Source organism: Rhinolophus ferrumequinum, chromosome X (genome assembly GCF_004115265.2).
Source record: "Rhinolophus ferrumequinum isolate MPI-CBG mRhiFer1 chromosome X, mRhiFer1_v1.p, whole genome shotgun sequence".
NCBI lineage: Eukaryota > Metazoa > Chordata > Mammalia > Chiroptera > Rhinolophidae > Rhinolophus > Rhinolophus ferrumequinum.
Genome location: NC_046284.1, coordinates 110,192,871 through 110,220,841, shown reverse-complemented (window position 1 = coordinate 110,220,841; position 27,971 = coordinate 110,192,871). Strand labels below are relative to the sequence as shown.

The 27,971-nt window shown below is 34.3% G+C and overlaps 1 protein-coding gene and 1 pseudogene across 6 annotated transcripts in view; both read left to right on the top strand.

Moving 5' to 3' along the window:
- Positions 1-27,971, top strand: part of CNKSR2 (connector enhancer of kinase suppressor of Ras 2) — a 296,636-nt gene that overhangs the window by 63,680 nt on the left and 204,985 nt on the right. For all 6 annotated transcript variants that reach the window (XM_033106612.1, XM_033106623.1, XM_033106633.1 and 3 more), the window contains exons 2-4: positions 6,655-6,818; positions 12,859-13,061; positions 22,837-22,924. In XM_033106612.1, coding sequence (XP_032962503.1) covers positions 6,655-6,818; positions 12,859-13,061; positions 22,837-22,924 — 455 coding nt within the window. The remainder of the gene's footprint in view (positions 1-6,654; positions 6,819-12,858; positions 13,062-22,836; positions 22,925-27,971) is intronic.
- Positions 71-1,903, top strand: LOC117024793 (rab GDP dissociation inhibitor beta-like; annotated as a pseudogene).

Genomic DNA, 27,971 nt, shown 5'->3' with positions numbered 1-27,971 from the left:
GAGCACATGTGTTATATATAAAATGATGTATGAAGTAAAAATTCCTGCAGTAGGGATCGTCATCCTCTAACATCCCGTGATCGTGTTGGGCACGGGTCTGATGGAATATATCCTGTCAGGTATAATGTCAGCGAATGGGGAAAAAAGTTCTTCATGTGGACAGAAACCCATATTATTGAGGAGAAAGTGCATCTACAACATCTCTAGAAGATTTATGCAAAAGATTTAAAATACCAGTAGTACCACCAGCATTAATGGGGAGGGGAAGAAACTGGAATGTTGACTAAATTTCCAAGTTCCTTACGGCTAACGATCAACTGGTTAAGATGCTACTTTATACAGAGGTCACCCATTACTTAGATTTCAAAGTGACTGAAGGGAGCTTTGTCTATAAGGGAGGAAAAAACTACAAGGTTGAAGGCACTGAAGCAGAAGCCCTGGAATCTAGCTTAATATGGCTATTTGAAAAACCTTGCTTCAGAAAATTCCTAGTATATGTTGCCAACTTCAATGAAAAGATGCTAGAACTTTTGAGGGCATTGATCCTAAAAAAAACCTGCAGTGGCAGAGGTGTATAAGCAATTTGACTTGGGTCAGGATGTTATAGATATTATTGGTCGTGCCCTGGCACTTTACAGAACTGATGACTATTTAGACCAGAGGTGTCCAAACTGCGGCCCACGGGCCAACTGTGGCCCGCGATCCATTTTTTATTATTAGCCCACAGCAAATTCCAAAAATATATTTCGTTTACTTAAATAAACCAGGTGAGGCAATATGTACTTCACCTCGAGTGAGTGGCCGGGCTGTTTGTGTATTTTACCGCATATGGCCCTTGGTGAAAACCGTTGAAAAAAGTTTGGACACCCCTGATTTAGATCAACCATGTTGTGAAACCATTAATAGGATTACACTTTACAGGAAGTCTTTGGCAAGATATGGCAAAAGCCCATACTCTATGGCCTTGGAGAACTGCCACAAGGATTTGCAAGGGTAAGTGCTATTTATGGAGGTACCTACATGCTGAATAAACCAATTGAAGAAATCATTGTGCAAAATGGAAAAGTGATTGGTGTTACTGTGTTTTCCCGAAAATAAGACCGGGTCTTATACTGTATTTCCCTGAAAGTAAGACCGGGTCTTATATTAATTTTTGCTCCAAAAGGCGCATTAGGGTGTATTTTCAGGAGGTGCCTCATTTTTTCATGTACAACAATCGACACTTATTCAAATACAGTCATGTCATCTTTTTCTGGAACATCGTCATAACATACTAAATGCGTCCATCTGGCTGACGATCTTAACTGGGGCTCATTTTCGGGGTAGGTCTTGTTTTCAGGGAAACATGGTAAATCTAAAGGAGAGATTGCTCACTGTAAGCAGCTCAGCTATGACTCCAGCTGTGTAAAAGATCAGGTAGAAAAAGTGGGTCAGGTGATCTGAGTTATGTGTATCCTCAGCTACCCCATCCAGAACACCAATGATGCCAACTCCTGCCAGATCATTATTCCACAGAACCAGGTCAATCAGAAGTCAGATATCTATGCTTTCTGCACACAATGTGGCAGTACAAGGCCAAGTACGTTGCCATAGTCAGTACAACTGCGGAGACCAAGGAATCTGAGAAAGAAATCAGACCAGCTTTGGAGCTCTTGGAACCAACTGAACAAAAACTCGTTAGCATCAGCCTGCTTGTACCACAATATTTGGGAACAGAAAGCCAGATCTTTATTTCCCATACATATGATGCTACAACTCACTTTGAGACAACCTGTGATGATAGTAAATGCATCTATAAGAAGATACAGGATCAGACTTTGAGGAAATGAAACACAAGAAAAATGACACCTATGGGGAAAGACTAACAGTAGTATGTGTTATTATCAAATTAGGACAAACTTAAAATTTGACAAATGATTTATATTGTATGAAATCAATATTGTAAGGCCTGCTTTTGTAATTGAAACTGAGAGATTGCAGAGCACTGTACCAGTAAATAGTTCTCCCCTTTCTAATATCATGTATTAACTTGTTTTCATGGAGTGGTTATTCAGAATTGGCAGGTGACCACATTCTGTACAGTTTAACCAATGTTGGCTCTTTTTTTAGTGAAGGATAAGTTATATATATAAAAAAAAAACCACTTTGTGATACTGATACAGAGAACTCGATACATATTTGTATCTTCTAATCAGTGTAGCCTTTGCAATTATGTGCTTCTGCTGCTTAAGAGCTGGATCAGTACAATTTGCGTGCCATCTGTCCTCTTGACATTAAGACTTGAAATCGAATATTCCATAATTTGGACAACATCCCTAAGTTTCCCTATAGCTTTACATTTTCTGTCTTGTCGAGTATTATAACAATGCCCATGTAGCATAGCCACAAGATTGGTTTATGTGGGCCTAAAATTTTCACTGAACTCCAGACTTTGAGAGTTATTTTGGAGGAAGCCTGTGTGCGGTGTTTTAGCCTAATGAAATTGATACGAGCAAAGGGGGGGTGAAACCTATCATAAAACAGGTAAATGTAGAAACTTCTTTTGTATCCCAGGTGTGGCTTCTTCCACGGACCAAGGTGTAATGCACTATTTTTTTTTTTTAAGATTTTATTGGGGAAGAGGAACAGGACTTTATTGGGGAACAGTGTGTACTTCCCGGGCTTTTTTCAAGTCAAGTTGTTGTCCTTTCAGTCTTAGTTGTGGACGGTGCAGCTCAGTTCCAGGTCCAGTTGCCATTTCTAGTTGCAGGGGCCACAGCCCACCATCCCTTGTGGGAGTCGAGGAGTCGAACCGGCAACCTTGTGGTTGAGAGCCCACTGGCCCATGTGGGAATCAAACCGGCAGCCTTCAGCGTTAGGAGCATGGAGCTCCAACTGCCTGAGACACAGGGCTGGCCCCCCGCAATGCACTATTGATTTAACAGAGACTCTGCTTCAATGATGTCTGTCTCAAAATGGCTCCACATGATTTTTGTACAGCAAAATGAAGCCAAACTCTGGAACACCCCCCACCGAAAAAAAGATTTTGAACGTTAAATATAATAATTTGCATATTCCATTTCTACTTCCATATTGTAGTGGATTTATTTATTTATTTTGCTTCATCTTTCCTCTGTAATATCATTGATTTACTGAAAATGTGTGCATCCTTAGGATATATCTCAAATTTCATCATTTTGTAAATGTTTTATTATTTGGAGAACCTCTTTCTAGATCTATGATTATGTTCATTTCTCTTCCCTGCAGATGGTGGAAAGCAGTATAATTTACTGAAACAGTCAGACACATGTCATAGTAATGATTTTAAGCCTTCTTTTCTATTGTTTTAAGGCGTGGTCTTAGACAAAATAGTGTATAGTTTGTTTAATGTTTCAATTGACAAGTACGTGATTTTCTTCATGGTAAATTTGTATAGTTTAAAGTATGGATCAAAACTTATTTTCTACATGTGTTCTTAAGAACAATAGGTGGGAATTAATAAGTGGAGGTTATAAACTTTATTTAGAGTTATTTAGAACACATCAACGAGAAAGGGTAAAATTTCATGGAATCTAAATAATAATGTATGCAACATTAGAGCTTAAAATCTTAGGAAAATGGAGTATTAATAACATTTTTAAAATCTGGTATATATTTGTTCTCATTTTATCTATTTAATAAATGTTACAGTGTTCAAGACTAGTCATATAATCACTAAAGAATTTCTCATTCTTGAAAATGGGATAGCTCTACTTTAAATAAAATAGTGTATGAGTGAGGGAAAGGAATTTTAATTATTACGTGTATGCTGCATAGATCCTAGAATCATGACGTTTAGGCCTTTTGCCCTTTCTATAATGTATTCATTTTTGTGTTTTTTGTAGATGACTCTTCCTGAACCATATTTTCTCCATATACAAATTTGAGATGTTGATTTTGACCTTTCAGTCAAAACAACAACTCTAAAATATTACAAGTTCATTGACTATTTATAATTCAGGTGAGAAAAATGTATAAAAGCACCTTATCATTCATAAATACATATATTGATATAAAATGACATTATTGTAATTTTATTATAATACTCTAGCTGTTTATTTACCATGTATTTTATATTTTCAATGTAGGAGCCAAGATACTTCCTATACTGTAGGGTAGTATACCTCAATAATTAAAGTAGGTACCAATAGATGAGATACAGGATGAGCCTTTCTCCCTTATTTCTACTCTGCCACTTAGTATGTGCCTTGTTCTGTAACCTGAATAATGATGCTAGTATTGGTGCTCAAGGAGATCCTTTGACATTCCTTTACATAGAGGAATTGTAAGAAAAATCAACTCAAAATAATAACATTCCATCTCATATTATTCTGCAGTGTATCAAGATATGAGTTCCTCAAAATGCCATGTACCAAACACTTTTTCCCCACTCTGTTTTTAGACTTAGCTCTTATGTAAAATGTTCCTTTTTTGTTCTGGCCAGGTTATACAGCATAAAATTAAATGTCTAATTTGTTCAGTTTACACTTATTTAGCACCACTCTGTGTCAGTCATTGTACTAAGCCCTCAATTCTCCAAATTCAGAAGACACAACGCCCAACTTCAAGGAACTTCCAGGCTAGTTATTGGGCACACAGACATGGGAACAAAGAATTATAATGTGGTCATTGTTGTAGCAGAGGTCTGTAGAGTGGGAGATAGGGAACGTTTGGAGGGTGTCTGGAATGCGTCTGCATTAGGAAGGCAAGGTCTAAATCAGGAAAAGCCTTGAACACTGTATAAAGGAGTCCAGATTTTATTCTGTCATAAATATAAGGAAACACTGAAAAATTTTGATGTAGAGAATGACATCAAAATTTTTATGTTGGGAAAGATGAATTGGAAGGGATTATAGCTAGCAGTAGGAAAACCATAAAATTGCTTTATTCTAGGTGAGAGAGATAATATGGCCTGATTTAGGAAGATGGCAGTGGAGAATGAGAGGAGAGGATATATGTAAAAGATATTTCAGAGAAACAATTGTTAGGACCTGGAGATTGGTTGCATGCTGAGATATAAGGAAAGTGGATAAATTTAAGATGGCTTCCATATACTCGGTTTTTATACTGGGATAGATGGTGCCATTCATTGAGACAGTGAATACAGCAAGAAGACTCCTCTGGATGGGAACATGAAAAGTTGTGGTCATGCTGAGATGTGTAGACACATAGGTTTGGCATTCCTGAGGGAGGTCTGAAATGGAAGTGTGAAATGGTAGTTCAAGACATGGGCATGGTTGAGATTGTTCCATTATAATGTAAAGAATGAGGGGTGAGGGGACCAGGAAGAGGTACCTGACGTGGATGGAGAGCAACAGTATTTTAGGACAGTTGGAGAAAGTATCCTGAAAGGGGACTGGGAAGGAATGGATAAAGAGGCAAGAGAACCAGGAGAGAGCAATGTACAAATACTAATGGAGAATGAAAGAAAGAGAAGACAGTAGACAGACTGCAAGGTAACTCAAATTACTTTAAGAAAGTTTGAGAATATAGTAAAGGCATGGGTAGCCTTGGCACTAGACCCTATCAGAACCAGGCAGCTTATGGGACTCTTTTTCTCTCCCAGTGGCTACATAATCTCTCTGTTATGGGATTTGCTCCCCTTTTCACATTCGTTCTAACCTCATCTCTGCTTTCTCTACTTGCTTGTAGTTTTTGCTTTGTCATAATTTCAGCTGTATAGACCATTATAGCCTCTCATCTCCCTACTTGATATAACCAACACCTTTCAGTGTTTTGCAAATTGCCTCATTTTCTTGGTATTTCTTACTTTGAAATCTGAAGAGAAATAATCTGGTTAGACCAGTTCATCATTTGTGCGAGGACATTTCATAGGTGATTGAAGCTTACCCATTCTATGGCCTAGCCAATCACTTACGAAGTGCCCTGAATAATCTTGAAAATTGTATTTACTCTGGATTTCCACTTTTGGACTTGGGTAAAATCCAGATGATAGTGGATTAAGGAGTGCATTGCAGGTGAAGAAATAAAGGTAAGGAGTTTGGCTCTGACGGAAATAACAGACTAGGGGAAACACAGGATCAAGGAAAGGTGAAAGGGATTAATTGATTGGTTGATTTATAAGATGCCAGTGGTTTGAACATAGAAAGAGTTGATGAATAGGGAGTGGTTGAAATAAAGACAGCATTTAATTGTTTAATTGTTGAAGTAGTGTTAAGGTGGCAGAAGATGGGATTCCAGAGCACAGGAAGATCAGTTAGCCTTGGAAAGGAAGAAGGATACCTCTCCCTCTGCAATGGGGTTAAATAAACAAGGAAGGAGGAGTGGGATGCTGATATATTTGGAAGTAGAGGAACCTGCCCATTGGCATGCTTTATAAAATAGGCAACAAAGAGAACTGCTGAGACAAGAGGTAAAGATTTCCAGTAATTGCTGAGGAAAATTCAAATAGTAATCTAACAACTAGTGATATGATGAAGTGATTTTTCCCCCCACTACAGCCCATATATAGATAGCGGAAAAGTAGATGATTGAACTAGTCAAGAGTTGAAATGGACTGAACTTGTGGCTTGGTGAGAGCTAATGCTTATTTTATTTTTTCTATTCATTTGGTTCAGCTGTTTTGTTTTGTTTTGTTTTGTTTTAATTCTGATCTCCCATCTTTTTCTTTTGCAGGTCTTGATGACTGTTTGCAGCAATACATTAAGAACTTCGAGAGGGAGAAGATCAGTGGGGACCAGCTGTTACGCATTACACATCAGGAGCTAGAAGATCTGGGGGTCAGCCGCATTGGCCATCAGGAGCTGATCTTGGAAGCAGTTGACCTTCTGTGTGCACTGGTGAGGACATAAAACTGCTGGAAAGGGAAACTTCACTTTGTTTCTTTTCTTTCCTTTTAAAATTATTTTTCCGTTTTTAAATTTTTGTTTCTTCTTTTCCTTCTCTTTTTAAAAATAATTTAAATGCAAGTAGAAAAAAAATCCCTAATTCTCAATCAACTACATGTAGTATTTTCCACCTTCGTTGATTTTGGTATATTATACAGTGACAAATTACAAATTAAAGAGGCTTGTAACTCAACTGGTGATATTACATTTAGCTACTTGAAAAACTTGTTAGAGCTTACCAAGGGAGTTTTCATAGCAGCATTTGGGATATCAAATTGTATATAATCAGTTATAAAGTCCATTCCCTCCTGAAAGTTTTGATTTGTTGTCACAATTATTAAGTAATCCTATTTTAGAAAAATCATCCTTAAAATAATCAAATTAATTGTGTTCTCCATGTATATATCCAATGAAAATGGAATATTGCACATTATGTGGTTACTTTTGTATGTGAAAAGAGCAGTGCCAAATTAGACAAGATAAATCAATGTCAAAATATTCCTGCAAGATTACATTAGTACATTAGATAATTTGAGAGGAACATAGTTTTGTTTTTTTTCCATGTTAGGTAAGATAACACTAACCTGATAGGTTTTAAATTCTTCCAGATATTTGTGAGGGGGATAGAACTACAATGAGAAAAAACATGAGTCTTGTAATATAATAATCTGGGATTGAAATTTGGCTCAGTCAATTACTGACACTCGTGGTCAAGTAATTTCACCATAGCCTTAGTTCATTTATTTAAAATAGAGATAATAATAGCTACCTTTTGGTGGTGGTGTGAAAAGCAAATGAGATAGTGTTTGTATAGTGCCTAATTCAGTGCTTGACACACTGTAAGCATTTAGTAAGTAGTAACTATTGTTAAGATGATGATTAATAAGAAATGAGTAGATAATTAAACATAATTCAAGAATCAGTTAATACACACAGCAGTGTGTGTATTAGATGTAAGATCTAGTTCCTGCTCTCTTGAAAAGCCTAGTAGGGGGAGAGTGATGTACAAAAGTATTATGGGGGCACAGGCACACAGAACAAAAAGCATGCCTAGTGTGCTTGAAAATTGGTAAGCTATTTGGGATGACAAAAATGGGTGGGAAACAGTGGCAGAAAATTAGAATTTAAAAGGGCCAGACTGTAAAATACCTTAACATCATGATAAGAGATTTGTACTTCCTGGTGTGAGCATTGGAGAACCACGCAAGAATGATCAACTAATTGTTTTTTAAAACTAGCTGATGGTAGTGAAAAAGATAGAATGGAATGAATATAAACTGAAGACAGGGAGAATAATGAGGAAATGTTTAAAGTAATCTACTCAGGGTATTAGTAGGGCTTGAACCAATGATGTGCAACAGGAATAGAGAAGATCTGGTGACTGTGAGGGTTGAGATAGAGGAAGGAGTTGAGAAAGATTCAATCTTTTCTAGCTACAGAGATAGAGTAGATGATTTTGCAATAATAAAGACAGGCAGTAACAACAAGAATAGATTTAGGTGGGAATATAAATTGAGTTTTGAATTTGTTGAATTTGAGGCATCTCTGGATTATCTAGGAAAAGATAATCATCAGAGAGTTGAACATATGAATTTGGAGTTGAGAAGTGGCTGAAGACAGAGATTTTGGAATCTCAAGGATATAGGAGTTGAATCCATAGATAGAGAGATCATCCAAGGAGGGCCTGGGGAATATAAAGAACAAAGGACGCAGCTTGACACTCCGCCTGAGTAGGAAGAAGAGGAGGCTGCAGAGGAGGCTTATGGAGTGGTCAGAGAAGCAGAAAGACAAGTATGAAAGAGTTGTCACAAAAGCAGTGGGGAGCGTAATTTTCATTAAGGAACATCAGTAATGTCATCAAATTTCACAAAAAGCCAGTAGGATGAGCAAGGAAAAAAGGTCAGACTGAGAGTAATTTCTAAAGAAGTAGAATTTGAAACCATATTGGTTGAATAGCACCTCCCCTTTAAACATTTCAGTTTTACCTTAATTGTCATTCCATCAGAGACATTCCCTGATCACTCTCTCACCCTTGTTTAGTCTAAAATTAGCCTTCCACTGTTACTGTCTTAACCCTCATGTTATTTTGTAATAATATATTTGTATTTATCACTTTAATGTCTGTTTCTTTCACTAGACTGTAAGCTAGTGGGAAAAGTGACTATGCTTATTGAACACTTAGTGTGCAGAACAAATGCCTGGCGAGAGTGAATGATGAATAAATATTTTTTGAAAGTGGAGATAGACTTCACACGTTTTTCACATGATAGTTTGAGGATCCTATTTCCCTGTTCCCGAGATAAGAGAAATCAATTCAGACCAGAACACACACACGTATACTCTATTCCTTATCTGAATCAGATCACAGAAATCATGCCTGAAATAAGAGTATTTGGGGTAAGGTAAGGGTCCACAGTATTTTTGCATACTGGGCTCCAAATGCAAGTCAGAGTGGCCATGACGGTGCAAATAGAAGTGGCTTGGAGATGAGCATCTGATCTAGCAATCCCATATTTGCCAAATCTGCTAGAACAGTAATAGTTAGGTATATGAGAGCTTGAAGTCCTCGGTGTATATCTTGTATATCTTATAAGCAGGGCTCCTCGTAGGTGAACCACTCACATGCTAGGCTCCTACACTGCCAGTTTGAAGAAGAAAAGATTGATGATTACGGTGTTACCTACAGATAGTCTAAGTCTAGACCTGTAGGCTTTAGGCTTTGGAATTTGGCCCATCAACAAGCTCTGCTGACCTACTTACATAAAAGGATGGCATCAAAGCTATATGACTAGACCGTTTTGATGTTCAAGCTATGAAGCTATAATAAATCCCTTCATATGCTGAGTTTTAATCCCTCTACAGTTCTGGGTTTAAGCACTGTAGTGTTACATCATTTTCTTGGGAAAACTTCATTATGTGGTTGAGCTGTTCTAGAGGTTAACACAGAAAAACATAAATCAAAACGCTAAATTTATTATTTCTGTGTTTATTCAGAAATAAATTGCTCACATTCCCCAGAGAGGTCAAATATTAAACTTACTTTTCATTGCTTCCTAATGGCTATAAATCAGCAAGTTAGAAATGCAGATATCTTCCAGTTTATTCAACAGATGTTTTCCAGTGAATATAAAGCAAATTTCTGAGCACTGAATTCTGACTTACTTCTACATGCCATTATAAAATCAGGAGACGAGATCCCTCATCAACAGGCTAAGGTGACTAGACTAGTAGTTCTGCTGTTGGGAATGGGGAACTATGTCTTGTCTCTTTGAAACTGTAATGTCTCTACTGGCCTTACATGTAATGTATTATTTTTCTTCTTTCAACATTTATATATTCATGTTCAAGCAGTGCTACCATGGGGAATACAAAGATGAAAAAGGCAATCTGTGCTCTTAAGATGGATATAGCCTAGTAAAGATGTGTATAGCCTAGTAAAGAAGACAACAGTCATTAAAAGATAATATAGATTTAATTAAAACCCCAGGAGAGTGCAGAAGGAAATGATTAACACTACTGAGGGGTCCAGGAAGTGTAGGTGGGCCTTGTATTGAGTCTTGCAAGATGAGTAGATGTTTGCCAGACAAAAAAGTTGGGAAAAATTTATCTAGATAGATGAAATACCATGCGTAAATACAATTGTGAAAGAGTATGGGGTGAAAAGAAAGAGAAAAATGAGAATTTTGATTTGCTTGTCGCAGAGTGGGAAGTGATGGGAAGAAAGGCAATTTACACTTTGTATCACATCATAATTCTTTGCTTAGATTTTTCGGTCCTCCAGTATGCTTCTTAACCAATGCTTAGCAAATAGAGGATGTTAAATTAACGTTATCTTACTGAATGAAGTTCTCTGACTTTCTCCGGAGAACTGTAATTTTCTCTCTTGCCTACATAGCCTCTGACTCTGAAGTTTTTGTTCCTAGTATAAAGACACAGAATAATTACCAAATTCTTTTGTTTCTTTTAAGCTATGGAATATTTTCATCTGCCTTGTTGTAAAGTTAGTCCTGATGGGGAATAAATTTTCTGGCAACTGATGAAAATCAAAGGTTTATTTATTTAGTAACTTGTTATTCACGCAACATTTATTTATTAAGTACTAACTATATGCCATATTATTCTAGAAAGGAGTAAGCTGTTCATGATTTGGAGGTATATAAACTCTTTCAAACAGTTTTGCTATCATTTAGTGGGCTTAAATAGGGAGCACAGTACATTAACTGTACCATAAATAGTAAAGTATATATATACAATATATATAGTTTAATGTGTAGCCCTTAATTTATGTTCTGACAATACACCTTTTATTGGGAAGTATAAGTGAATTATTTATGACAGGATAAAATCAGTTTTCATTTAATTCTCTGTGTACTTTTGATAGAATAGGCATTTTGCCGGAAAATTTTGATGTCTGCAATTGCTAGGATTTGTTTCTTTGCAACATAATTGCTTGGTTCATTCGACTCAAAATAATTTATTTCTTAAAAATTCATTAAAGCAATCCTTTTAGGACTCACTCATTTATAAAGCGAAGTATTATAAATCCTAAACACCTGCTACATTCAAATTAAGAGCTCAATAAAAAATAGCATTGACATTATAAAATATGTGGTTCCAATATTGAATCTTTTTAGTTTAGTGTTTAGTGAGAATCTGCCACTACTGAAGATATGGACAACCCGATTTTGTAAAATGCTAAGTGTGTTCTTTCATTTCTTTCTTTCATGTGCTTTTGCATGCATATAATTGAAAGAGAAAAACAGTATGAACTTAGCACCAATTCCTTAAGAGTAGACTGGCCATGTTAAATCAGTCTAGAGTCACGACTATTTCTTGGCAGACATGCTATTGGCCAAGTATGTCAACAAATAGGTAACATAGAACAAAGAAAATAGTGTGGAGAAAATTGGAAACCACATGCAAAAGAATGAAACTAGGCTGCTATTTGTCAACATACATAAAAATTAACTCAAAGTAGATCAAAGACTTAAATATAAGACGTGAAATAATAAAATGCGTAGAAGAAAACATAGGGACCTTAGTCCCTAAACTTAAGGACCTTAGTCTCAGAGAGTATGTTATGAATTTGACCTCAAAGGCAAGGGAAGTAAAAGCAAAAATAAATGAGTGGGACTATATCAAACTAAAAAGTTTCTGCACAGCAAAAGAAACCATCAGCAAAACACAGAAGCAACTAACCGAATGGGAGAAGATATTTGCAAACAACCCTTCCAATAAGGGGCTAATATCCAAAATATATAAAGAACTCATACAACTCAACAACAACAAAAAACGATCCCATTAAAAAATGGGCAGAGAACCTAAACAGACACTTCTCCCAGGAAGACATACAAATGCCAACAGATGTATGAAAAAATGTTCAACTTCACTAGCTATTAGGAAAATGCAAAGCAAAGGCACAATGAGATAACACCTCACACCTGTTAGAATGGCAGTTATCAATGAGACAAATAATAACAAGTGTCAGACAGGTTGTGGAAAAAAGGAACCCTCATACACTGATAATCATATGATAGAGGATAGATAGGAAGGAAGAAAGAAATGAGAAAGGAGCTAATAGATTGGTGATAATTAAGGGTGTGTGTGTGTGTGTGTGTGTGTGTGTGTGTGTGTGTGTGTGTTGGGGGGCATGATGAAGAGACTGGACGGTATAATGAGCTGGAAGAATGATGTCTGCATTTAAGTGAATTTCAGTGGTTAGATATAGAAATAGAAATAGCTAAACCAATAGAAACACATTGACAACATTCTGCATTAAAATGTAACTTTGTAAAATAGCAGAAACAGAGACTAAAGATATATCCCCAAATCCTCACTTGACTGTGGGTTCCACTAGGCCAGGAATCCTATCTAATGCATTTATAGCTCTTAACACTAGTTTCATTTCCTGTACATAGTGAAGTACTCAGTAAATATCTTAATGAATAAAATATCAACTTTAAGTATAATCTCTCTCTCTTTTATAATTCAGAATTATGGCTTGGAAACAGAAAATCTAAAAACCCTTTCTCACAAGTTGAATGCATCTGCCAAAAATCTACAGAATTTTATAACAGGGAGGAGAAGAAGTGGCCATTATGATGGGAGAACCAGCCGAAAATTGCCAAACGACTTTCTGACTTCGGTTGTGGATCTGATTGGAGCAGCCAAGAGTCTACTTGCCTGGTTGGACAGGTAAAATCTTCCAAATGTTTCATAAGTAATCCTCCTGGGACACCAGTTTGAATATAATATTATTTAATGGCTTCTTGTGAAAGGATTGGACAGATAGAGAAATGTCAAGTAACAAATGTCTAATCATGATTCATAATATGAAATGGAAAAGGTAGATTAAAATTGTATATATGGTTAAACATTTTAATGTTAGCACAGATTGTAATTGTTTAAAGAAAACTAAGCTCTTTCATTTTTGAAAGTTTTTGTGTGGAGTATATACTATGTTACATAGTTAAATAATCAAAACTTAAAATACATTTGTCTTTCATAAGAAACTCTGATAATATATATTTTTACCAGAATTCTTTGTTCAATAAATATCAGTAGAAGACATATATATGTATAATTATATTTTGTTTTTGAAAAAATATGAGGCCTTACATTAAAAATAAAGTATTTGTGTTTTTAAGATAAAAGTTAAGGTAATTTTACTTAGTTCTATATTATCAAAATTTAGATATATTAATAATAACATATTACATAGTATTAAATCCAAATCTGAACACTAAGCTATATATTATTAAGTTTTTGATAATTAATTGGTAGACAGCATGTTTCTTTTGCATTATGATGTCTTTAAAATTTAATTCTCATAGTTGTCTAAACCGCATTTACCAAGTTACATAATGATCAATAAGTAAAATATATTTAAAATATGGTTTAGTCCTTAAGTAATGTAATACGCTTGTTTCAGGAGGCTTCTCAGTAATCAGAAAGCTTAAAGAAGGAATACCTGATTTTAGTTGTATCTTCTTATACTATTATCTACCCTATAATTGTAAATTTGCTCAGCCTCGATGTTTGTATTTAGCAAATTTCATTATATTTTCTTTTTATATCAGTACTCGTTAAATAAATAAATAGGATGATTAGAGAATATTTTTACTTCTTAATGGCAGATATAGCTGTTTATTAAATCACTTAAATGGCTTCTAGAACACTATAATAGTTTGTGAAATTTTATCATGTTGCATAATGTTTTATAGTGGCATTATTTTTATTATCTAAAAAGATGTTCTTAGTAAATGCCAATTCACATCAAACACACGAGTACACACACACACACACACACACACACACACACACACACACAAATACATGTAGACACACACATAGCAATCCATGAAGTCCATCAAGGATGTTTTATGCTTGTTTCATAGGAAGAAAAAATGTGACAAAAAGAACCTGAAGGAAATCATTTAAATCATCTGTTTTGCTTTCATTACTGCAAAGGTTCTCAAAATGCTTATTTTGTGTTACATCATACCATGGTGATCAATTAAATGAAAAGCAGTTTAACATTTTGATCATAAAAATGAAATTTGTACTCGGAAGGGGGAAAAAAGACACCTTTGTGATCAACTTTAAAATCTTCTACCATGTTTCCCCGAAAATAAGATCTAGCTTTACAATCAGCTCTAATGTATCTTTTGGAGCAAAAATTAATATAAGACCTGGTATTATATTGTATTGTATTATATTATATATTATATTATATTATATTACATTAGTGTTACATTAATGTTATATATTACATTATAGCATATATTATATTACTTATAGTAAAATAAGACTGGGTCTTATATTAATTTTTGCTCCAAAAGACGCATTAGAACTGATTGTCCGGCGCGGTCTTATTTTCGGGGAAAACACGAAACACGGTAGGAGAAGTGGGTTATGGTGGAAGATAAGTGTTGAGTTGAGTGTCAGGCATGATAAATTGTGATGGCTGGAGAATATTCAAATGAAAAGGTCTTTAGACTAGAGTATGCTGCTCATAAAAGATATGTGGTTGGTAGAGATTTGGGAATAGTTAAAATATAGGTGATTATTGAAGTTGTAGATACATTAATATGGTAGTCTAAGGAGAGTCATGGAGTAGATTCTTCTTATCCTGCTATTTGTTTTCCATAACATTTACATGCTTCTAACACACTGCATAATTTACTTAATATTATTCTTATTGTCTTTGTCTGACTACTCTTTATATGATGTACACTTGAAGACAGTAGGGATTTTCATTTGCTTTGTTCAGTGATATCACAATTTTCTAGAAGAATTCCTGGCCTATAGTAGATGCTCAAAAACTATTTTTGAGTGAATGAAGAGAACTGGGTTGAGGAAGAACCTCTGTGAACCATCAACTGAAGGATGATGAGAAGTATAGCTGATGGAAAAAATAAGAAGGCATAACCAGAGAGGTAGGAGAAAATTAGGTGAGAGTGATGTCATGGAAGCAAAGGCAGTAAAGAGTTTTTTGTTGGTTGGTTGGTTGGTTGGTTGTTTTTTTAATTGAGATTTTAGTGTTGTTTTATTTTTTCCAACTTTATTTAGATATAACTGACATAGAACATTGTGTATGTTTAAGGTGTCCAACATGATAGTTTGATACACATACACATATATATTACAAAATGGTTACCACAATTAGGGTTATCACCTCACATAATTAATTACCTTGTGTGTCTGGTGAGAACATTTAAGATGGAAGTAAAGAGTTTTAGGGGAAAAAGAAAGTGGTCAGTAGGGTCAAATGCTGCTGAGAGATTAGGCAGGGTAAGGACTGAAGTACTGTGTTTCCCCGAAAATAAGACAGGGTCTTATATTAAGATTTGCTCCAAAAGGCGCATTAGGGCTTGTGTTCAGGGAATGTCATCCTGAAAAATCATGCTAGGGCTTATTTTCCGGTTAGGTCTTATTTTTGGGGAAACACGGTATGTGTTAGATTAGGGAATCAGGATATATGTGACCTTATCAGAAATGGTTTAGTGTTTATACTTAGAACTCATGAAAACTGGAATGCATGAATTGGTTGTGAGTTAAAAGTAAGTGAGAACTCCTCTTTGAAGAAATTTTTCTGTAAAATGTTTTGTCATTCAGGCAAGTTTTGTATCATATTAACTTTCTCCTTTTCATACATTTTAAATCTTTTAGTGGTGATGGAAAAGAGGAAAGGCAAGTGATGAGTCCTACTTCTATATTTGGGAGCTTGACTTTGCTTCCTCCTCTTGCCACAGGTTGTATGAATATTTTAACTGCTTCTTGGCTAATATACATTTCAGAAGGTCCCAAAATCGATTTAAATATAATAGGATTTTATTTATAAGTGCCAGATAAAATGTTTAGGCTATTTGTTTTCTTGACTCATAGCCCAGACTTTTATTAGAGATCGTTAGTGGGTTTGTATTTAACGTATATTTTTATCCCTTTCAAAGAAAAAAATGTTTTAGGTAGCAGTAAAAGAGCAAGACAACACTCCTCACACCCTCTTGTTGCATTGTGTCCTGCAAACTACACAGGAAGCAAAACAATCAATGGTAGAAAAGCCAAAAGAGCAGTATTCTCCATGACCATTAATGTGAATCTCTGCTGAAATACATCCTGATGTAGTATAAAAGAGCCAGGGGCTGATGAGGAATTGAGTTTCAGCTCTGCCTCAAGCCCTGGGTAACCTTGAACTTAACCTCTGTTTCTATTTTTTTAATAAGATTATAAGACCTACAATTTGAAACTCTCTTTTAAGCGCAGATATTCTATAATTCATTGTCCTTGTTCACCAAAGCCACATGAGAAATATATACAGTTTATTTCCCTTTATATAATATCAAGCGATAAACATGAACAAAATTTGTTAGTAACTTGCAGAATCTTGATTTAAGTCTCTAACTCTTCTCTAAATAAATTCAGTTAATATTTTTGTTTGTTTCATTTTAAGTTCTAGAACAGAACTAATCTGTCTATGCTTTCTTTATAAAAGATTAAGAATATGTGTTGTCTTTGTTATTTTTGTTTGTTTTTAAAGAGCTTAGAACTTAATGTAAGTGCTTAATTCTAAAAGTTCCATAGAACTGATGTTGACCAAAAATTCTTAATATTTTGATTTGTCAGTGTAGATTTGTTTTAATTTGGAGAGTTTAAAATGACCACTGCAATCAGATATTCAAGCATTGAGTCTTTAACCTTAGTTTATTCCTTTAGTATACACTATAGTATAATTCTGTTGGTTAAATGTGGTTATTTTGATGCAAAGCAACTGGCTTAATTTTTAAAAAGCAATACATTCTTTGGCATTAAATTTTTTGTTACATTTTGGGGGGAAATTGCATGCAATTTTATTTTATTACATTTTGGGGGGAATTTGCAATATGATAAGTTTCTATTGCAATTTTTACTTTATGTCACTTGAAGGGAGGAGAAAGGAAAAGAAAGAATAAGTCAAAATCAGGACTTGGAAACAACTGAAATGCCCATCGGTAGACGACTGGATTAAGAAACTGTGGTATATTTATACAATGGAGTGTTACTCAGCAATGAAGAAGAATGAAATCTTACCATTTGCAATGATATGGATGGACCTAGAGAACATTATGCTAAGTGAAATAAGTCAGACAGAGAAAGACAAATACCGTATAATCTCACTTATATGTGGAATCTAAAGAACTGAATAAATGAACAAAGTAAACAGAAATAGTCTCAGATATAGAGGAAAAGCTGACGGTTACTAGACGGGTAGGGGATGGGGATGAGGAAGAAGAGCAAGGGATGAGACAGCATAAATTGGTAACCACAATATTGCCACAGGGATATGAAAGACAGTTTGGGGAATATAATCAATAATGTAAAGATTTTCTAGGGTGTCAGATGGGCACTTGTCTTATTAGGGAGACCACTTCATGGATGGTGTAGATGCCTGATCACTGCGCTGTACACCTGAAGCTGAAGCTGAATAATATTGTATGTCAACTATAATTAAATATATATATGTATATAGTCATGGGATATGAAGTACAGTATAGGGAATAGAGTCAATGAAATTGTAATAGATATATACGATGTCAGAGGGGCAATAGATTGGGGGAGGAGGGTTATCACTTTGTGAGGGGTGAAATGTCTATTACATTGTTTTGTACACCTGAAACTAATAAAAAAATAGATAAGTGAAAATATTTAACTGTAGATACTGAACTAGATGCTTTACATGTGTTCTCACTGAATTCTCACATAGCAGGTATTATTATCCCCATTTTACATGAGACATTAAGTAATTTCCCTGAAGTCATTCATCTAGTATGAAAATTATAATTTGAATCTATTTTTGTCTGATACCAAAGCCCTTCTTGTTTCTCCTTTATCACATTCCCTTTTCATGCTACATCTCCTTTTTAAATTTATTTTTATTTATTTATTATTAGTTTCAGGTGTACAAAACAATGTAATAGTTAGACATTTCACCTCTCACAAAGTGATAACTCCCATCCCCCAATCTGTTGCCCCTCTGGCATCGTGTATGTCTACTACAATTTCATTGACTCTTCCCTATGCTGTACTCCATATCCTGTGACTATATATATATTAAATTATAGTTGACATACCATATTATTCAGCTTCAGCTTCAAGCATCTACACCATCCATGAAGTGGTCTCCCTAATAAGACAAGTGCCCATCTGACGCCCTACAAAATCTTTACATTATTGATTATATTCCCCAAACTGTCTTTCATATCCCCGTGGCAATATTGTAGTTACCAATTTATGCTGTCTAATCCCTTCCCCTTCTTCCTCATCCCCACCCCACTCCCATCTAGCAACCATCAGTTTTTCCTCTATATCTGAGATTATTTCTGTTTACTTTGTTCATTTATTCAGTTCTTTAGAGTCCACATATAAGTGAGATCGTATGGTATTTGGTCTTTCTCCGACTGACTTATTTCACTTAGCATAATGTACTCGGCTATAAAGAAGAATGAAATCTTGCCATTTGCAATGACATGGATGGACCTAGGGAACATTATGCTACATCTCCTTTTGAATGTTGACTAATTCTTAAGGATTTTGGAAGTGATTCTTAGGAATGCAGCATATCTAAGCATTTATTTGCACATTGGTATTTCTCTTCAAATACTAAAGAGTACCACTTTTCTGTTTTTGTTCTTGATACTTCAAATTGCTATATAGAATTTTATTTATGGAAAGTTTATTTATCGTTCTACTTTGAAGGCATCAATGAGGAATCTTTTAATACCATTGAAAAACGTATGAATTAAGACTTAAGAGTTAAGGTGCTAGGAAAAAAATATTTGCAATTCATGAACACTCCAATTTCAGTGGGGCTTCCATTCAATAAGATTTATTTTCAAAAACCAGCTCCTTACATTTCTTAATGAAAATAAAATCTAAGGCTAACCAAATTCCTTTTTTCCTCCCATTTTAAATATTGACCTGAATGAAACAGCAAACTTTCCCAGAGGAAAAACCTCAGAGATGAATCACAGTTGGTAGCTTACTGTTTATTTTCAATGCATGGTTTACTTGCCTATTTTTAACCTACATCCTGCTGTTTTTCACACCTCATCTTTCTTGCAGTTTTATATGGCTTTGCCAAATCAATCTATACTTGCAGGTGTACAGATCACTTTGTGTATCACCTTGTACGATAACATCATTAAAAATGTTTGAAAGTATTATTTATAGAAGTTTATTTTGCTACTTACAGTGGAAGTTTATTGTTTTCTCTCATTTTTAGAATAAATACCTGAGTCTGATTGTTTCTGAAATACCTTTCAAGACCATTCTATTTTGAAGAGATCAAGGATGTATCTTTATATCATTGAAAACTTTTAAAGTATCTAAGGCATAAGAGTTAGGGTATGTTAAAAAATAAAATTCAATTAAGTAAATCTGAAGATCTAATTGTTTTACCTTATACTTCATTGTGGAAGGCTGAATGCTTTCCTTCTAGGATTGGGAATAAGGCAAGGCTGCCCACTCTCACCTGCTATTTAATAATGTATTGGAAGTCATATCCAGTGTAGAGGGTAAGGAAAAAGAAATAAAAAGACGTGGAGATAGGAAAGGAAAAAATAAAACTTCCCTACTTGCAGATAATATGTGTCTGTGTGGAGAAAATACCAAGATACCTACAAAATGTCTTTTAGAACCAGTAAGTGAATTTAGCAAGATTGTAGGATACAAAGTCCATACACAAAAATTAATCATATTTCTATATACTAAAAATGAACAATTGAGAACAAAAATTAAAAACATGGTACAATTTATAGTTGCTCCAAAAATAATGAGATGTCTACATATAAATTTAGCAAAATTTCTATAAGATCTATATGTAAAAACTATAAAACACTGATGTATGAAAGCAAGACCTAAATAAATGGAGAGACATACTGTGTTCATGTATTAGAAAACTCAGGTTGGTAAAGATGTCAGTTCTCCTCAAATCTCCCTGTAGATTTAACGAAATTCACATAAAAATCCCAGCAGGATTTTTTTTATAGCTACATACAATATGGTTCTAAAATTTATATTAAAAAGCAAAGAAACTGGGATAATCAATTTTGAAAAAGAAATTACCTGATTTTAAGTATTATATAACTGCAGTAATCAAAACTGTGGTGCTGGTGGCAGGATAGACATAGAGAGCGTCTAGAACTATACCTTTATGAGTATAGTTAGCTGCTTTTTGACAGAGGAGCTAAAGCAATTCAGTGGAGAATGGATAGTCTTTCAACAAATGGTGATAGAACACTTATTTGCATAGGCATAGGGGAACAGTGAACCTCAACCTGTACCTCACACCTTATGCAAAAATTGACTCAAAAATGGATCATAGACCTAAATGTAAAAAATAAAATTATAAAACTTTTAGAAGAAAAATGACTTAGGTTCAGAGAAGATTTCTTAGACATCGCACTAAAGGTGCAATCCAAAAAAGAAATTGTCAATAAATTTGGCCTCATTAAAAGCTTTTGATCTGATAAAGATCCCATTTAAGAGGATGGAAAGGCAAGTCATAAACTGAGAACTATTACAGGTCACCTGTTTTACAAAGGACTTGCATGCAAAATATATTTACAACTCTCTAAACTGAATAGTAAGGATACCAAGATTCCAAATAGAAAACGGGCAAAGGGCTTGAGCAGATACGCATATAAAGATGTTCAGCATCATTACGGATTAGAAAATTACTCAGGAAATATCGATAATGATAAGATATAGATAATATATAACATAAATATGGAATATATATAACTTGAGGAAACTCAAATCTATGATGATATGCCACTACATACCTATTAGAATAGCCAAAATAAAAAAATATGTAAGTGAAAAATCTGTTTTTTAAAAATATAACCAGTAAAGGAACTTTCTCTTATATGAACCCCTGTGACAGTGGAAGGTGCTTGAGTTGTAAAGTTTTGTAGAAAAGAGACAAATTCAGTTTCTAACCAGGAAGCAGTTATATATAAGCATTTCCAGTAAATTGCCTAAAGTGGATTAATAGAGATCTAAAGCACTAAGATTCCAGTAACTTGACTAAATTTTTACCTTCATATCTTTTTTTATATTTGTGATTTTGTTTTCTTTTCCTTAAACTAGGCCTTTCAAATCATAAGCTTTGGCCCCACAAAAACCTTTGGTGTTCACAGAGAGGATAAGAAGTAATGGAAAGACACTGTGAATTCATTTGGTGGCTTGGAAAGCCTTTCATTGTGTCCTACAGAAAACGCTTGCTAGGAAAGATTGCTGCTGTCTGTCTATAAACAATCTTGAAAATATAGGCCTTATACCAGTATGTATACATTTATATATATATATGAATATATACACACACATACATATACATACATACACATACATACCTACATACATACGTACATAGGGTGCCAAAAAAATGTATACACATTTTAAGACAGGAAAAAACTGTATTAAAATTGTAATACTCGATATATACTGACAACGAAAGATGAATACAAGTCACGTTTTGACTTCTGCACTTACAAGAGGTGCTCAAAGTGGTTACCATCAGTGTCCAGACACTTCTGATTACAGCGAACTACTGCTTGAGCAATGCTGGCTAAGTGTCCACTTGTATACATTTTTTGGTACCCCCGGTATACACAAACATACACACGTACATACACACACACACACACACACACACATATATATATGATATATATATATATATATATATATATATATTCTTTATATACCAACTTTTAAAAAGGATATGAAGTGACATGAATTATTGGTTTAGTACATGATAAAAATCTAGGTAAGTTCATGGAGGCAATATATTAGTGTTTGTGTGTGGGGGGTGCGGTGGGTTCTGGAGACAGAGTTCCTGGATTTGAAAACTAGCTTCAGCACTTTCTAGTTGTCACTTAACATTTCTCTACCTCAGGTTTCTCATCTGTAAAATGGGAATAATAATAGTACCTATCTTATAAGAGTTGTGAAAATTATTTAGTACGTGTAAAGCGTTTCGAACAGTAACTAGCACATAGTAAGTCCTTGGTGTTAGGTATCATTATTGCTAGCTCTTAATGGTAATTATTTCAAGAAGTTACTGTTCTCAAAATCTTCGCTTCATTTGAAAGTAAGCTAAAGTGTTCTCTTTGCCTAATGTACTCCTTTTTTTGTTGATTTATTTTAAATGTAGTGAAGAGACCTTTTAAGAAGTATCAAAGAACTTCTAAATATTAAGAACTAAAAAAAGAGAAATTTGATGAAAAGCCAACATTATATTTTAGAATTTAATTTTCTTCCAAGCATTTTCCTCAATTTTTTTCTTTAAATATATCCTGAATACTTTTATCACTATTAAACTTCAGAACAATTTATTTCCTATTATTCAAAATCTTATTTTAGGCTATTGTATTTTGGAACCTTTCAAAAGCTGTTCCTGTTAATCACAGTTTTTCTTTTTCTTTCATAGGTCACCATTTGCTGCTGTCACAGACTATTCAGTTACAAGGAATAATGTCATACAGCTCTGCTTGGAACTGACAACAATTGTGCAACAGGTACTAGCAGACAAACTTTCCTTCTGTTAATTTATTAGTTATTTTATAGTCTATCAATGAGAAGTATTCCTGTTTACCAAGAGTTTATAAGATATTGATTTGGGAGTATCTCGTTCAAAGACAAATGGTTCTAAAGAAACCAAATATGTAATTATTCATTGGAAAATTGTTCATATTGCCCAATAAACAAGGATTTTATTCATCAAAAGATGTAAAATTAAACTGAACCTCTAGAGGCACCATTATAATAAGTTCATAAGTGTTAGTCTCACACTTTTGGTGAGGTTGACTGTATTGCCTTTCACAAAATTAAATTGCCCCATTTGGCTAACAATCTGAGACTTTTGCTCTAAGACACTATTAGTTCCTTATCAGTACAGCTATTAGTTGCACTTATATAGGTAAGCATACAAATAAATATACATAATAACCTTTAACAGTGATCCACACTTACATGACCTTATATTTTTACTTTGAATATTATCTAAATCAGGGATCCCCAAATCAAATGCCTTCAGGAATGCAGCAACTAATATAAAAATGTTTGAATCAAGCCTGGCATGAGATATGGAGAAGTGGTAGAGGGGTGAATTGACTAGTTCGTATCCTGCAAGAATTTATTCAACTCTAATAACAAAACACACCTGAAAGGCCTGAGGCCTATAGCCACCACTCTGTGTAAGACCGATGTTAGCCCATTGCTGCTCTCTCTGATTGCCATTATTTGTGAGCCTATCCAATGATGCAGAAATAGGGAAAGCAGAGGATGAAATATGATGATATGGAAGATTACTGGGGAAATTGATGACTTAATGTATCCTTCTATTCCTTGTCCTTTATTACCAGGGATAATTAAGAGGTTCTAGTATTGCCTGTATTTTCTCAAAGAAATAAGAAATTTTATTAATGTAGATTTAAATACTTCAGTATATAGTCTATTGTACTGTATAGATTAATACTGGATATGTGCTTAGTGACAATCTATATACAAACACTCATAATAAGATAATAATTATTAACACTTATCTGCTATATGACAAGATGTGTGATAACTTATTATGTGTATTATTTAAGCTTTTCATTTATACATGAGACCAAGACAATTGAAATACCATGGAATTAAACGGGAATTAAAAGTTTGCTTATTTTTCAACCTGTCATACATGAGAAACTCATACTTATTGTCAGTTCTATGAGAATGCAGTCCATCTCATGTCAAATTTCCAAAATAACTTCATTTCCAAGCATAGGTATGACAGACAGTGGGTGTTTTTTATTTCTTGTGTCTTCAAACATCTGGATCTGGATGGCCAATTTAAGGTTTACTTTTGAGTAGTTAGCCAACTCTTTGTTACCTTATAAACCAAGACTGCAATTCTAAATGGTAACTATGATAAGTTTTCTTGATAATATTGAAGGAGAGTAGTCAGGTGTATTCATTTCCACTTAATTCATACATACCTAATGTTTTCCCATATCAAAAGTAGATAAACAAAGTGTTCTTGGGGGAACAAATTACCTTTCTTTTAACTTGATGTATATAAGTAGAGTGAGGTCAGAAATGGAGAGTTTTCTACATTTAGAACTCACGGGCTCCAGAGCATACCTTTGTCCCTCTGACCTTCAGATGTTACATTCAGAAGAATGGCTGGAATGATTTTCAGTGAATTAAGATTTCCTATAGAGAATTGTGCAGTGGTGGAAGTACAGTTTATGCCATATATGACTAACCCACCCGTTCCACTATTTTAAGAACCTGCTATCTAGGTAACAGTGATTCAGTTTTTGTTTCCAGAATGTATGAACACCTGCTATTGACAACTCCTTCATAGAAAACATATGCCATTCTGATATTGTCCTCAGAAGTTTGTTCATGCTCTCAATGGGACCTTTTAATAGATGCACTATTTGGCTCAACATACTCTTTTAGGAATCTTACTTCAAGGCATAATACGTTTAAGTTTTGCTATTTACAAATCAGGAAACATGAGGTAGAATAGAGAGATATGCTTTTACAGGTTGAACTTTTAAACACATTCCATCTTGACCCAACATAGAATTATGAAAATTACTCCAAATAATTGAAATACTCCAAATATACTCAGGATGTAGGACCTTCTGTACCCAGCACCCACTGTATACTCTGTTTTGAAGATGCCTTGTCCTTCTTAGAACATTTTGCTCTAACATTACCTATTTCTGTTTTTTAAAAGTTTAGTAGCTCATAACATTTGTCACAGTTTCTTCCACTTTCCTCTCATTTTCCCATCATGTGCCGTGTTTCCCATGTCACCTTTAAAATGCTTCCAAACAAAAACCTCTATACTTGGGTGTTCTTGGTTCTTGCCTTGCCCACCCCACCCCAACTTGTACCTGACTTAATATCTTAATTCATCTACTTTAACTAGGTCTTTTCTGTTGTACCTTAAAGAAAATATTAGATGAAGTTTCTCTTAATAAAGTACATCTTCATGACATCCTGATTTAATCTACTGATAAGTACAGACTCGATCACTTTCAGACTGGTCATCCCAAAGCCCAGCTCCAATTTTGTCACTTTTGGAAATTTTCCACTAATTTCCAAATTGATTACAAGCTCATCTCTTTGGAATTCAAAGGGCTCCAAGTATGGTCCTAACATAATTTCAGTTTTATCTTTTAGTACTCCCATATATCTTAATTGTACTGTAGTTCATGTCGAGACTTATTGTTGGTAAAATAGATCTTCCATTTTCACCTTTTTATGTTGTGACGCCTCCTCAGAACATGCCCCATATCTCTTTTTATCTCTGCCTGTTAAAATTATGTCCCATCTTTTAAGGCCTCCAGGAAATGCCACCTCATTCATGAAACTTTCACTATTTCCCACAACTATTTGTACCTTCCCCCTTTTGGCCATTTGTATTTCATGTAATTATTGATATTGTTGGGATTAAATATACCACCTTGCTCTTTGTCTTCTGTTTCCTATCTGTTCTTTGTTCTTTCTATTCTTCAGTATACTTTTGCATTTTTTATGATTCCATTTTGTCTATAATTAACTATAACTTTTTTGTTGTATGGGCGGAGGTAGAAATCCCTTAAACTCACTTTATATAGCATATCATATCTCATCTATGTTCTGCTGGGAATAATAATTATCTGACTTCCATTAGATTATGAACGCCTTGAAGACAGGAACTGTGTCTCGCTCATTTTCATATATTGTAGGCTCTCATTACATATTTGTTAAAATAAATTGACCTGAGCCCCAGTTATCCTCTGTGGTTAGCACATGTTGTTTGTACTTTTCCAAGAAACATTTAGAATTAAATGTTTGAATTGTTACTCATTTTTATTTGATCTCCTGTGTAGAAGCTGCAGTTCTATCACTGCTTTTCATGTAAGAACCCCAGAAATATCCAGAGATATACATTACTTTACATCTCAGTTTATTCATTAGTTTAAAGAAGAATATTGACCCTCATAACCACTTTCCAATGCTAGAATGAAAGTGAACAAAACTTCTGAAACACTATGTAAATGTACAATGCTAACAAAACATACGAGTATCTTTTAGAGGAAACTTAAATATAGGCATGACATATTAGTGTTTGTAAATCATCTCTTAAATAAGCCATTATTTTTCTACTGTTATATGATGTCCTATCATTGGTACCAAGCTTTTCTGGGCTCTGTGGTCTGTTGTTACCTATCATAGCAATAGGAATGAGGATGATAGATAAACTAGTTAAGTGTTTTTTTCTTGGTAATGAAATTACTTTATTTTATTTAGACTCTACTTTTCTGTGTTTTCCAAATTTTCTAAAATGAATTTGAGTTATCAGAAAAACAAAAATGAATGCTATGTACATTGAAGAAATACTACTTTGATAAGAGAGCACAGCATAGACAAATACTATATTTTAAAATAAACTACATAATTTACACTCAATGTCCATCTAATGGTCTCATTCAGTCATTATACACACATTAATCACTGCATTCACTTGAATTATATGCAGTATCTGAAGATGGAAATTAAACTTAAACTGCCAGTAAAAGAGGCCAATTTGAATAAGCAAAGTGTAGATTTTTTTAAAAAAATATCTAGGGCATGCATTTATTACGAGGCTTTCAAGAAATCTCATCTGAACAGTTATGATGATAGTTATGCTTTGAAATATGCTGTACTTCAAATTATTCTTCACTCAACTTTAATTATTTTTATTCCCTTTGCAGCTAGATGAGATGATCAATATCTAAAAATAAACTGTCACAAATAACCTTTTCCCGTCTTAACTCAAAGGGGTGGTACTATGAAGTAAGTGGAAAGTGCTTCCTGATCTTGGCTACTTATATTTAAAGTAATTAGAGGGAAAAGCTAATGTAAATTTCTTTTAGCAAGCTCTGTTTGGAGGAGTTTATTTAATCTAATATGTTTTACTTATTTCTAGTTGTGATGGGTTTAGATAGTTATATTTGAAGTCTTTTAAAGAGATTGCTGCCCCAACACTGTTCTCTCCACACAAGGTTGGTTATAATAATGCATTTGAGAAAGAAAGGGAAACTGGTTTTAAAATCTTAATGGAAAGAATTCTTACAGAGAACTGAAGCTTCATTTAGAGCACTGTCAGCAACTGAATCAGAAAAATGAGACAGGTACCCACGCATTTCTTGTCAGCATTGAAATAATTGCCATGATGCCTGCACTAGTGGGTATCACCTTAACCTAAAATTAGTCCTACTGTACCATTTTTATATTTTCCACTTGAAACACAAAAGTGATTAATTAGATTGTCACTAGTTAAGAAATGGGCACAAAAGTATTGGTTTGCAAGGTGAGGGTCTGGTGGGACTCAGAATATTTGGGGTAAGGGAAAGAGGGTAGGGACAGAGTATTGACAGACTTGAGGCTTAGCCCTTTTGCTTCATGATTATTTTACCTTGAACAAATCATGTAATTGCTTCTGTTATCTATAAACAGATAATTCTATATTTCATTGTAAGAATAAAATTAGATGTATTAAAATGGTTCACAAACGTGACGTGAAAAACAAAGAGAAAG